General features: G+C 41.1%; 1 protein-coding gene across 4 annotated transcripts in view; it reads left to right on the top strand.

Moving 5' to 3' along the window:
- LOC121277415 (soluble lamin-associated protein of 75 kDa-like) overlaps positions 1-13,106 on the top strand; it is a 110,072-nt gene that overhangs the window by 46,350 nt on the left and 50,616 nt on the right. For 3 of the 4 annotated variants that reach the window (XR_005942874.1, XM_041186848.1, XM_041186851.1), the window contains exons 2-4: positions 7,136-7,272; positions 11,225-11,324; positions 12,281-12,366. Coding sequence is in view for 3 of the 4 variants with exons in the window: in XM_041186848.1 (XP_041042782.1) it covers positions 7,138-7,272; positions 11,225-11,324; positions 12,281-12,366 (321 nt within the window). In the remaining variant the exon portion in view is untranslated. Of the gene's footprint in view, positions 1-7,132; positions 7,273-11,224; positions 11,325-12,280; positions 12,367-13,106 lie in introns of all 4 variants that reach the window. The other variant, XM_041186849.1, reaches the window with a different exon arrangement.

The raw sequence follows: 13,106 nt of genomic DNA, 5'->3' as shown, positions 1-13,106 counted from the left end.
ACTTTGTCCAGATCCTTTGTGATTTTGAATAGCTCTATCAAATAAAATTAGTACTTTACCAGGGACAGGGCTTCTGGATTTTTCTTCTGCTACGACGTTTGTTTGGGATTCCTACCTTACTCCAGTGTGATTGTTCTCCATGTGATGTGGTACCACAGAGTGGATTGATTTATAGTTGGGATGATTTGTGTAACTGTGCTTTTTTTCAGTTAATTTAGTCAGGCTCTTAATGCAGCCATCCAAAATCCTTTGGTCTGAGCTGTGACTCATTGGTAGCACTCTCAGCTCTGGAGTCAGAAGATTGTGTGTTGTCCCACTCCAGACACCTGAGCACAAAGCTAAGGCTGACACTTACAGTGCAGCACTGAAAGAGTGCTGCACTACCCTCAGTATTCTCTTTCAAGATGTCCTGTCCCTCCTCCCAGGAGGATGTGCAAGATCCCACCGCACCAGTTTGAAGAAGAATAGGAGCGCTCTCCCAGGTGTCCTAAACAATATTGTGCTCAAAAGTATGAGAGGTTTTGCTGGGGAGAAACTGTTTCACAAGCAGAAGGGTCAGTAACCAGAGGGCACAGATTTAAGATAATTGGCAAAAGAACCTGAGGGATGGTGAAGAGAATGCTTTTTGCACAGCGAGTTATGATCTGGAATACATTGCCTGAAAGAGTGGTGGAAGCAGTTTCAATAATAACTTTCAAAGGGAGAAAAGGATATAACCTTTAAAGGAAAGGTTTGATGGGTGATGATTAAAGAGCAAGGGTGTGGGACTAATTGGATAGTCCTTTCATAGAGCTGACCCAGATATAAATGGTCTGTTGTATTATTCAATGATTTATTTACCTCCTTTTCATATATCTTTGGATTTTGTAATATTTGTGCTTTCTTGCAACGATAGTATTTTAAAAATTATTTTGGGGCAGGGCAGTATTCCACAAATCACTATTTTCATGGAACTCAAAGCTGTCGTTTAGAAGCTGCCATTGGTGCCAGTAATGAAGAAACGTGATCATGTAACGTTCTTTTGTCTGGAATGTGATTCTGCTCTAAAATGTGGAGGGCAAGTTAAAAATGTTGCGTGAGCATGTTAATGTTCTTTAAATGTTGCCAGTGGTTATTTCTGTATTGCTATCCCTTGAATCTTGCTATTTTTGTTTCACAATTTTTTTTTATTCATTCATGGGATGTTAGCATCACTGGCTAGGCCAGCATTTATTGCCCCTTCCTAATTGCCCTTGTTCAGAGGACATTTAAGAGTCGCACGTAGGCCTGACTGGCTAAGGACGGCAGACTTCCTTCCCTAAAGGGCATTAGTGAACCAGATGGGTTTTTAATGACAATCAAGCAATGGTTAATTGCAGATTTTTATTGGATTTGTGGTGGGATTTGAACCCTGGTCCCCAGAGCTTTACCCTGGGTCTCCAGAATACTTGTCTAGTGACAATACCACTATGCCATCACCTCTCCCAAACCATACACACAGGAAACAGATAGAGGGACTGCTGAGATTGAAATTCAGGATGGCCTCTTTTCTAAACAGGCACTTTCACCCACTCCGCCATGGTGCCAAACTGATGTGATCAGTGTCATCGTCATAAATGGTTTTTGGGAGGGGGGGATTTCACTGTTTAAATAGATTATTTACTCCAAGGAGGTGTCTGCAAGATATTGATTTTGAAAATATCTCCGCTCTTGATGTGCTCTTTCCTGAGGATGAGAAGTGCAATTACTCCTCCTCCTGTATCACGTGCCTGTCTCCAGACTCTTGCGTGCAGGCTGTCATCTGGATTCAACAGAGCGGTGATTGTCATTGCTGGTTAGTGGATGGCTTTTTGCTTTCTGCATCTAAATGATGGATGACATTTGTCTGGTGCTTACCTGTGTGGTCCAGATAAGATGCATTTTCTTTTTACTTTGTACAACTAACAGGAAGATCATATACAGGTATCTAGGCCAGTATTGTGTTTTTTATTTTTGCAGCCTCATGCAGAGTAATTGCAAATGTGTGTGTGTGTGTGCAGAGCTTTTTCCATCTGAATGCTTGTGAACTGTATTCGTGCCACTGGCAGCATTCCGCCTGCTCAGCCCAGAGATCTTTGAACCAATAGCAGCTGGAACTTGAGTGAACTTGAATGGCTGACATTTATTTGAATTGACAGTTGTTGTGTTGGCTGGATGATCAGAGCATCGGACTTGCTTAGACAAATGCCCGGTAAAAGGAAATGAAATGAAGTGAGAGGTGACAAATTGCAGCCTATAAGTCTTGTGTGTCCTGACTGGCTGCCCTCAGTTTATTTCAAATGTGATGGTTTGGATTTTTCTGATCTATTCCTTCAGGCTTGGAACATGTCCTTTTTTAAGGATATTTTATCCCTGGTGCTTTGTTTTCAAACCCACAGAGCACCTGGAAGGTATAAAACTTTACCCTAAATAATCATGATTTTATATTTATATTATATTTATTATATTTATATTAATATGCTGCATTTGAAACAGGTACTTAAAGGGATGTTCTTGTCTAGTAGATTGCTACCTTTTAAGAGGTCTTTGGCATCTGAATGCGCTTTGGTGGTTTATTGGCCAACATGCTGTGTTACTGAGCAGTTCGGACTAGTAAAGTGCCAGGTCAGTGCTGACTTAACCCATCTCCTTTTTGAATGGTTATAGAAGCAGCAAAGTTCACGTTAGTGTCTGGACTAGGGAGTTAAAAAACCCGCGACGGCTGCTCCTCCCCCGTTCCATTGATGTGTGCGTGTGGCTGATGAAGATGGAAACGGATGCTGTTCTGATGGCCCAGAAGTAGTCAGTTACCCCACTGAGAATAGCTGAATAAGCTCAAATTGTCACTTGGAAAAGCTACAAAAGAGCTGTCATTTCCATGGAACAATACCTCTGTATGAGTCATCATCTTCAGGGTAGGAGGAAATTAGGCGGAAAATTGAGGAAATTTTACAAGTAGTGTTTTTTTGTGGGTTTGTGTTGTCATAGCTGACAGTAACATTTCAGTAAATATTTCTCCCCTTTTCATCCCCAACAACATTCTGAATATCCTCATCTTGTATCCATTCACAAACTTAAAAGCAGCTTAGTGATGAGGGAGTCCTGCATTGTGAAAAAGTGTTGTCTTTCAGATGAGACATTAAATCCAGGAGATGTCTGCCCTCTCGGTTAGAAGTAAAAGGTCTATTTAAAGAAGAGCTGGAGAATTCTCCATGTCCTTTCCAATATTTATGTCCAACAAACATCACCAAAAAAAGATTATCTGCCCATTTGTTTCATTACTGATTGGAGAACCTTGTGTGCAAGTTGGATGCTGTGTTCTGCCATGTCACAACAGTTACGACACGTCCAAAAGTAACTCATTGATTTTGGAGAGCTTTGGGCATCCTGCAGCTGTGAAAAAGGCTATAAAAATACAAGCTTGTTCTTCTGTTGCAGTTCAGAAGCTAAATAAAGAAAACAGAAAGAACTTGAGTTTATATTACGATTTTTTAAAAAAATTATATTCCCGGCAGTCTCAACACACTGGCTCAGCATTGAAATCTAGTCAGTGTTGTTTTGTAGGTAAGGTCACATAAACAATAATGGCATGAATGACCATTTAATCTTTTTTCTATCGGTGTTAGTTAAGCAAGCAAAGATGACCAAGATATTAGATAAACTCCCTTATCTTCAAAATAAAGTATCATGCAATCTTTACAGCCAGGAGGGGCTAAAATGTAATACTTCATTCGAAAGACAGCATTGTATCACTCCCTCAGTACTGCACTTGCAAATATTCAGCTAGAGTGTCCAGTACTCGAATGGGGCTTGAACCCTTGATCTTCTGATAATAGAGCCAAGATTGCTAAAATTGAAGCAACTGAGCATTGAGCACTCCATCATAATCTCTCATTATAATGGATTTGATGTAGCTGAGTGCCCTGCATTAACCAGCAGGGATTTGAGGTAATCCAGGTTTCTTTGAAGGCAAGGGGTCTGACTCTGGTCTATTCCAACTGGGGTAAGAGTTGGGGTTAACTTACTTGCATCAGTACATGTAATTTGCCCGAAATCTTGAAGTGGTTTAACGTTCAATCTGATTAATACCACATATACTTTACTCTGTCATTGTTTTCTGATTATGGTATCAAGTCCTTGAAAATGCAAGATAACCACCTCACTTCACAACGTGGCAAGAATCCAGTTTTTCAAGTGTTAATTTGTCCAGCTGTGCTAATGTGACATTCTGCCGAATATATAAACCTACCTCAGGATTTCTTTTTTTCAAAAGCTGAGCAGTGTATCACTAAAACATTGCTAATGGGGGTGTTCCATAATGCGTAGTCCCCATAGGTCCAGTAGAATCTAAATGTGGTACACAATACGGGTGCTGATTTGGGTTTGTTAGGTGGAAGAAGAACGTAGCCATTTTGTGGTATTCCTACAAAACCAGAAACTAGCAATCTGTAGACAAAAGGGCTTGACCCTTACCCTTTTCTTGACAAAGAAAAAATATTTTGAAGTTGAAGATAAGTTTATAAGATTGAAAACAGAATGCTGGAAATACTCAGCAGCTCTGGCAGCATCTGCCGAGAGAGAAAACAAGGTTACTGTTTCAGGTCAATGACTCATCTTCAAACCTTTCAAAAGGCCATCGACCTGAAACACTAACTTTGTTTTCTCCCTCCGCAGATGCTGCTAGAGCTGCTGAGTATTTCCAGCACTCTCTGCCTTAACTTCAGATTTTCAACATCTGCTATGTTTTGTTTCTGTACTATTTTATAGGAGTCTGTGCATGAATCTTTCCCTACCCCAAGATTTTAACATTTTTGCATTCAAGTGTGCTCAACTACAGTTTGAATCAAATGTGATAATGCCCTTAAAGCTATCCAGCACGCTCAAAGGTATCAAATGTGCTCAGCAACATGCTTTGAAAAATACAAGGAAATTAATTATGTAAATAATATCTGAATTTATTCAGTTTTTCATTTAGCCTAAGAAAAACATTCTGCTATGCAGTACATGCTTCAGAGCACCATCAGTTCTTAATTCATTTTAGTCTCAGGGTCTGTACTTACTACTCCCCGACCCCCTCTGCCTCATCCCACCCCCCCAATCCAGGTTTCAAGGTGTAAACTCTCTCTCGCACTCTCTTCCCCCAGGTTTCAGGGTCTAAACTCCCCCTCTCTTCCCGCAGTTTCAGGGACTAAACTCTCTGTCTATCTCTTGCCCCAGTCTGGGGGTCTAAATGCTTTTTTCTTCTCAACTCCGCCATCTCGCTATCAGTATCGTGGTCTAAACTTCTGCTGCCATCCACCCATCCCTCCCTCCAGTCTCCAAACTGTTTCTCTTACCTCTGCACTCGCACTCTCGGCCCCTGCCCCTGCTCCCGCTCTCGCCCTCTGCCCCTCCCGCTCTCGCTCTTGCCCTTGGATGAGGTTTCCTGAAAAATGCGAAGGCTGTTTGGGCTTTTTGCTTGCCTGGGAACCTTTCAAATTGGACAGGCAGAGTTCTTACATACTTTAATTAATCCCTTAATGGCCTTAATAGGCCCTTAACATTTTGGCGGGTGCGCAGCCAACTCCAGCGCGCACCTGCTGAGCAAAATATCGCGATGACGTTGGGGCGCATGCCCGACACCATCACGCATTGTTTTATGCATCAGCGTGTCGGGTCTGCCCCCGCACACCGACCGGAAGATTCTGCCTTGATGTTTGAAACTATTAAAATTCAGGAATATGGAAAATAAACTCTACGATCGCTTTTGGTGTCCGAATGCTTAAGTGATGTTGCGAATGTTTGAGCACTGTGGTTTGGGGGCAATTGATGATATTGATGTCAATTACAGTACTTGTAATGTTAAATGATAGCTGAATAATTGGTTTTGAGTGCAGTTGGTGTCAAATGAGAGTTAAATGATTGCTTTTGAGCGTAACTGATATCAAATGAGTGCAGATGAAGCTGTTGAACTCAAGTGATGTCAAGTGATTTTCACTCAAGTGATTTTCAGGTAAGGTAAGGAAGACAAAATATAGTCCCAGCACCAGAACACACGCAGCTGGGTGCATGCCATTTGCTAGACTTCAGAAATATCCTTTAGTCTGAATACACGTTGGGGTTGAACTTTTTTTTTCTCCTACCTGTTCTACTGGACACTTCGGCACAACATTAAAATAAATACCTACCCTTGCTAGTGGTCTCCAAGATTTGACAGAGTATGAGTACTACTTTCTGGGTGGAGTCTTCAAAAAAGAAAAATTAGGTGTTCTGCATTTGGGAATACTGAATAACCTTTCTAGCTAGGAATCTAATAATTTTCCCACTGTGGTCTGTGCCAACCTTAATGTGTAAGCTTTGTGTTTGTACTATATTTACCATCCTTGTTTTGTTTACTTGGAAGTTTCTAGAAAATTAGATCACGCAGCTACGCTCTGAAGTACTGAAACCCTTGTGCTTTTGGAATTGCAGTTACTAGGTCAACAATAGTTTCATTTTGTTTTGAAAGCAAAATATTATTTTGGGTTTCAGAAGGCAGTGAACGTGTGCTGAGTGACCAGGATGAGACAAAGACGTTTTATCCTTTTGGTCGGGGGTGGGGGGGGGGGGGGGGATTTCTGTTGATGTGATGTTAATGTTTGTTGTCATGGATTTTGTGTCTGAGAGCCAGTGAACATCCAGAGATTTTAGAGGAGCTTATTGTTTCCAGGCCATTCTATTAGGATGAAGTTTTTTTTTGAGCAGGTGAACAGTTACAGAACAGCAGTATCGAGTTAGGTCTAATGGTGGGACAGTACACAAGGCACTTTGAATTTGTGTGACATGTGTTTTGGATCTGTAAATTATTCGGGCAAATCATTTCCAAAATATTAGTGAATGTTATGATAAAATGTAATTTTAAAATACATATGTTTTGATTGATTTGGCGCTGTATGAAGCAATGCATTTTTAATTTAAAAAAAATAGCAAACCCTGCTTGGACTGATGAATGGATTAGCAAGAACCCGCTGCTAAAATGATGACTAAACACTTCTGAAAGAATCTCCATAAATGCTGCAGGGAACGGGCTGATTCACCGTAATTTCAATGTGAGGATGTGTTGCAAAAAATAAATTCCCTATTTTTTTTAAATTTATATTAATTTGATTCTCTTCAGCAGGGATGGCATTCCCTGTGGATTTACTTGCTGAGTTGGAGCATGAAGACATTGAGCATTCTGCAGAGGAATACATGTCTAATCTTCTGTACGCTGATCCTGAGAAGCTGGAGTATTTCACATTACCCAACAGAAGGAAGGTAGGACACTTGGCACATCCACTCCAGGCTTTCTGGCAGGATGGGCAATCATTGCTGAAATTCTGTGCATCAGAATCCCCGAGGACGGAAGTGCCTGCATGTTATTATGTTCTAATAAATAGCGTTGTGACTTGTCATCACATTTGTATTGGCTTATTTTTTGTGTTTTTAATTTCCAGTACAGCTCCATGACAATGATGTTAACCAAAAACTTAAGTAAAAATAATATTGGATTGAGTTTGAAAGCTAGAGCAAGTTATTGGCATAATTAATAATATTGGTTATGCAGACCGACCCAAATTGCTCCCCATTTGGATGCATTTACTAGAAAAGGATCTGTATGATTGAGTGTGGTAAATTCCAGTTTTCAGCTTGTTGCGACATAATGTGTTTAAACTTGCTTTTCCATGTAGACTTTTACTACCCACATGTAAATGCTGCATAATATTATTTACAAACCGATCCAAAAAGAAATGATTGTAATGAGTGCAGCTGGTTGGCAGGGTCCAGCCTGTAAGTTAGTTAGACAAAGCAGGAGGAGAGTTGAGTAAATATTTACGTATGAAGATACGAGTTAGGAGCAGGAGTAGGCCACTCAGTATCAAAGCATTTCTACTGGATGACTATTCAACTCTTGAGGGTATTGCAGCCAGAGCCTGAACAACCAAGACAAAGGAAAATTACACACTTACTACAGAAAATCATTAATAAAGTTTACGGACCCCTGTTTCCTATGCTGTGGTGTCAACTTTTAACATAAGGAGGTTATTGTAGCTTCCCCTGACTTTTAGTTCTATGCATAAATACCTCAACTGTTGCACTGATTTCGTTTAAGCCTGGGAGCTTCCCAGCTTATAATAAATTAAAACAAAATGTTGCAGACGCCAGAGATCTGAAATAAAAACCGAGAGTGCTGGAAATACTTAGGTCTGGCAGTATCCATGGAGAGAGAAACAGAGTTAACGTTTCGAGTTCAAAATGATTAATCTTCGGAACTGAAGAGAAGTAGGGATGTGCTGGGCTTTATGCTACTGGAAAAGGGGGAAGGGCAGATAGAACAAAATGGAAGGTCAGGGATAGGTTAAAGGGCGGGAGAAATTAAATGACAAAGATGTCATGGAACAAAAGGCAAAGGAAGTGGTAATGGTTATAGTAAAGAAACAAAGCATTGGTCCAGAGTAAGTGTTAATGGCAGAATAAAGAACGGCACTGTGTGCGAGCAAAACATGGAAACAAGATACAGACTGGCACTTGGGGAAAAAAGAAACACGAATCAACATTGAAGGACAGAGTTCGCAATCTGAATTTGTTCACCTCAGTGTTGAGTCCAGAAGATGTGGTGCTGAAAGTGCCATGGGAAGAGACGAGGCATGGAGGTGATAGAGGAGTAGACCAGGGTGTCACAGAGGGAACAGTCCCTCCAGAATGCTGACTGGAGGGGAGGGCAAGATGTGTTGGATAGTGACATCACACTGGAAGTGGCGGAGGATGATTCTTTAATTGTGGAAACTGGTGGAAAATGAGGACAAGGGGAACCCTGTTGTGGTTCTGAGAGGGAGGGGAAAGGGTGAGGTCAGAAGTGTGGGAAATGGGTTGGACATGGTTGAGGTCCCTGTTGACCTGTTTACAGGGAAATGGTGGCATGGTGTTAATGTGACTGAACTAGTAATTTGGATGTCCAGATTAATACTCTGTGGGCACAGGTTCAAATCCTTCCACAGCAGCTGCTGGAGTTTAAATTCAATTAATAACCCTGGAATATAAGGCTAGTCTCAGTAATGGTGACCATGAAAGTATCATTGATTGTTGTAAAAACCCATCTGGTTCACTAATATCCTTTAGGGAAGGAAATCTGCCACCCTTGCCTGGTCTGACCTATGTGTGACTCCAGACCCACAGCAATGTGATTGACTCTTAACTGCCCTCTGAAATGGCCTAGCAAGCCACTCAGCTCAAGGGCAATGAGGGATGGGCAACAAATGCTGGTCTTGCCCACATCCCATGAAAGAATTTTTAAAAAACACAGTGGGGGCAGGGGGCAGGGGCTTAATCCTCGGCTGAGGAAAAAGGAAGACATGTCGGAAGAGCCATTGTGGAAGGTAGCATGATTAGAACAGATGAGACTAAGAAACTGGGAGAGTGGAATGGAGTCCTTACAGGAAACAGGGTGTGAGGAAGTGTAGCTGAGGAAGTCGGTGGGCTTATAATGAATACAAAGGAATAGGGTGAGGTACAGATGATTTCTATGAAGGCGGTTTGCCAGTTTTATGTTATATCACAAAAGCAAAATACTGCAGATGCTGGAATTCTGAAAGAAAAGCAGAAAAGCCTGGAAACACACAGTGGGTCTGGCAGCATCTTTGGAAGGAGAAACAGAGTTAACATTTCAGGTCTTTGACCCTTTAGCAAAGTTAGGAAAAGTTAGAAATATAAAAGATTTTAAACAAGTGATGGAATGAACAGGTGTGGGGGGAGAAAATTTTAAAAATAGCGCTTTTCATGATCGCCTTTCATCTCAAAGTGCTTTACAGCCAATGAGGCACTTTTGAAGTCTAGTCACAGTTGTAATGCAAGAAACGTGGCAGCCAAGTTGCACTTGGCAAGCTCCCACAAACAGCAACGTGAAAATGCTTTTGTATTATTAGTTGAGGAATAAATATTGGTCTGGACATTGGGAATAACTCTCCTGCTCCTCTTCAAAATAGTGCCATGGGAGCTTGTACGTCTGTCCAAGCTGGCAGATGGGGCCTCTTTAAAGTCTCATCTGAAAGGTGGCATCTCCGACGGTAAAATGCTCCTTGAGTACTGCACTAGAGTGTCGGCCATGATTGTTTGTGCTTAAGCACAAGCTGCTAAGTGGGAATTGAATCCAGAACTCCCTTTGGCCTTCCACCATGTACCCTTCACCATTTAATCTCTCCTGCCCTCCACCCTATCGCCCTACTGTGCCATCCATGGTTCACTCTCGCCTCTTGAGTCTCAAGCTTCTGAATTCAGATCCCACTCTAGGGCTTAGGTACATAGGCAGTGAAACTGAGAAAATGGAATGGAGTCCTTTGCAGGAAGCAGGGTGTGAGGTGTTGTAGAAAAACCATCTGGGAGTCTGTGGGTTTATAGTGAACATAGTTTATTCCTAGAAATGGAGACTGAGAAGTCAAGGAAAGGAAAGGGAAAATTTAAGTCAGAGATAGAAGATCTGAAGGCCATAGAAATTGGAAGTAAAGTTGATGAAATTTTCCAATTCGGTGAGAGCTGGAAAGGCCTTCACTTGCTTGAAACCTAGTACATATCTACCTTTTCCCAGTTCTGACAAAAGGTCACCAATCTGAACCGTTAACACTGTCAGTGTAGAGAGAAAAAAAGAGTTATGTTTCTCTTTCAGCCACTGGTCCACCAGCATCATATTTTGATTCTAACATATTTACTCTTTATTGCTGCGAATACCAAGGTATCACTTGGTGTCAGTGAAAGTGACTAGGAGTGAATCTGAGCTGCCTTGTCGACAGAGAAACTGCAAAAACAAATGGCTGAGCTGTACAATACTTGCTTGAGGAAAAGATGTGGAAAGAAGAACACTTACACCCTGATTTTAATCCAACCCGCCCAGTGGAACAGGACGGATTCAGGTTAGATGTTCATTCTACACCCTGGTCCATTTTGCATTCCTTCAACTTTTAAATTGGCCAGGATGGAGCACGGATGCCTGACCTGCTCCCAGCCAGTACTTCCAAGCGTGCTGGGTTAAAATCAAGCCTTAACTCTGAAGAAAGTGTTAAGCAGGAGAAGAAATAGATTCTGATGCATTTATTCTGAATTACTGAGCAAGGACAGTGTGGTGAGAAAAGAGATGATTACATTTTATTGCTTTAGTGTCAATGCTGAAATTTGGATTATGAATCTCACAATTAGGTAGCTGACTTGATACTGACTAATGTATGTTTCCTGAACACAGATTCCAGTTAGTCTGTCCTCTATTGCTTTTGTTCCACTCTATGGTGGCGATACGACGTATAAAGTTCTGGCTTTGTTTGCCCCTGAAAATCAGTTCACAGGTTAGTTGCTATATTTTTCTAATGTAAATTGCTAGTTAAGAGAGCGTTGGATAATTCTGCACCCCGTGTGTCCAGCCTGCTCATTAAATTGGACACTGAAGTTGAATATTGTTTGCTGTATTCTGTACATATAACTTTGATCATGGGAAAATTTCCATTTGTCTTTGCTTCCTTGTACAGGTTTCTGATTTTCCCCCTGTAGGTTACTCATAGGTCTATAGAACCACTTGACTGTTGATTAAACTCATTTTCAGTATAATTGGACCACTTCTGTAAATCTAGTGAAATGTGAAAATTAAATGCATAGGAACAGGATTAGGCCATTTAACTCCTTGAGCCTGTCTGTCATTCAGTGAGATCATGGCTGATTTGTGAACTAATATCATATATGTGCCTTTGCCCCATAGGTGATAATAGCTTTAATACCTTTGATTTTAAAAAAACACTCTATCTCATGTCAGTTGTTACATTTTAAAACCTATTATCAACTCCTATTTGCGGAAGAGAATTCCAAACTTCTACCAGGTGTTTTGTGTAGCAATTTTTCCTAACTTTACTCCTGAATAGCCTGGCTCTAACTGTCCCCTATCCCTAGACTATCCAACCAGCAGAAATAATTTATTTCTATTTATTCTCTAAGTTCTCCTTTAATACCTTGAAAAGTTTTGATTTAAATTAGCCCTTAACCTTCTACATTCCAGGCAATATTACCCTAGATTGTGCAATCTCTCCTTGTAACTTAACCCTCGGAGTCCAGGGTATTGTTCTGGTAAATCTATGCTACATTCCTGCCAAGGCCAAACTATGTAGTTCTCCACCCCATCATCTATTAGTTAACACCTGCTTGTCAGCCACAAATCTGCTCTTGTTTCACCAAATTCTATAGAACTGCTTGTATTTGGTTGGAGGTTGTGATGTAGCTGACGTTCATACCATCTCTTGTCTTCCTTTTCAAGCTGTGGCCTTGTACCTAGTGGATAGGTGGTGGGCAATTGATGACATCATCAAAACTGCTGAGTCCTCCCGTCAGGGGCCCTTGCAGGTGAATTAATCCTCAATATTTCATTACAAATGCAACTTTTATACTATGATGTTTTTGGGATTGTGTTTTTAATTTAGGTAAAATGGAGGAATTAAGGCAATGATGTGACCTGTTCTGAATTCTGCCTGACGACTAGCTTGGATGACTTGGTTGTTAAAAGTTAAAGGGGGTGCTCAGGTTGTTTTATTGGGAAGAAGGTACAAGATATTTATACATGTAGACAATGTCAAGAGCATCTGTAATGACTGTAGGTAGACTATTGGTCCCCAAGTCTCACAGGAAGATGTTAGGAATGTAAGGTTATATAAACAGTTATACTTAAAACTGCCTATTTAATTCCAAGATAGAATTGAGTGGTAGGGGTGGGGTCTGGAGGATAGTTAATTAGCATTTCTACCTGGATACAAGGCCCATGTGATTCATGCTGCCATGGAGATGGGCCTTGAGAGGGGGAGAGTCCATAGCAAGCCATTGTAGTGTTGTTTTGTTTCTTCTAAGGTATCCCTGAAACTCAGAGACAAGGGAGTCTGCAAGAATCTGAGAGAAAGAAAGAGAGAGAGAGAGCAGAGAGATAGAGGCTGCCAGTCCTGAATCTGAAGCAGAGAAAATGCTGTCTTTATTATTTACCATGCAGAAGACGAGTGGGAGCTCGTACTCGCGTTGAAGAAACCAAGTTTGTGAGGATTTAAATGAGTCTGGAAGATGTGCCTAGCTTTGGCTAGAGGGTGGAATCTCCAGAC

The sequence above is a fragment of the Carcharodon carcharias genome, chromosome 4 (assembly GCF_017639515.1).
Source record: "Carcharodon carcharias isolate sCarCar2 chromosome 4, sCarCar2.pri, whole genome shotgun sequence".
NCBI lineage: Eukaryota > Metazoa > Chordata > Chondrichthyes > Lamniformes > Lamnidae > Carcharodon > Carcharodon carcharias.
The sequence above is the reverse complement of the archived record's forward strand: the minus strand, read 5'-3'. Positions and strand labels throughout refer to the sequence as shown.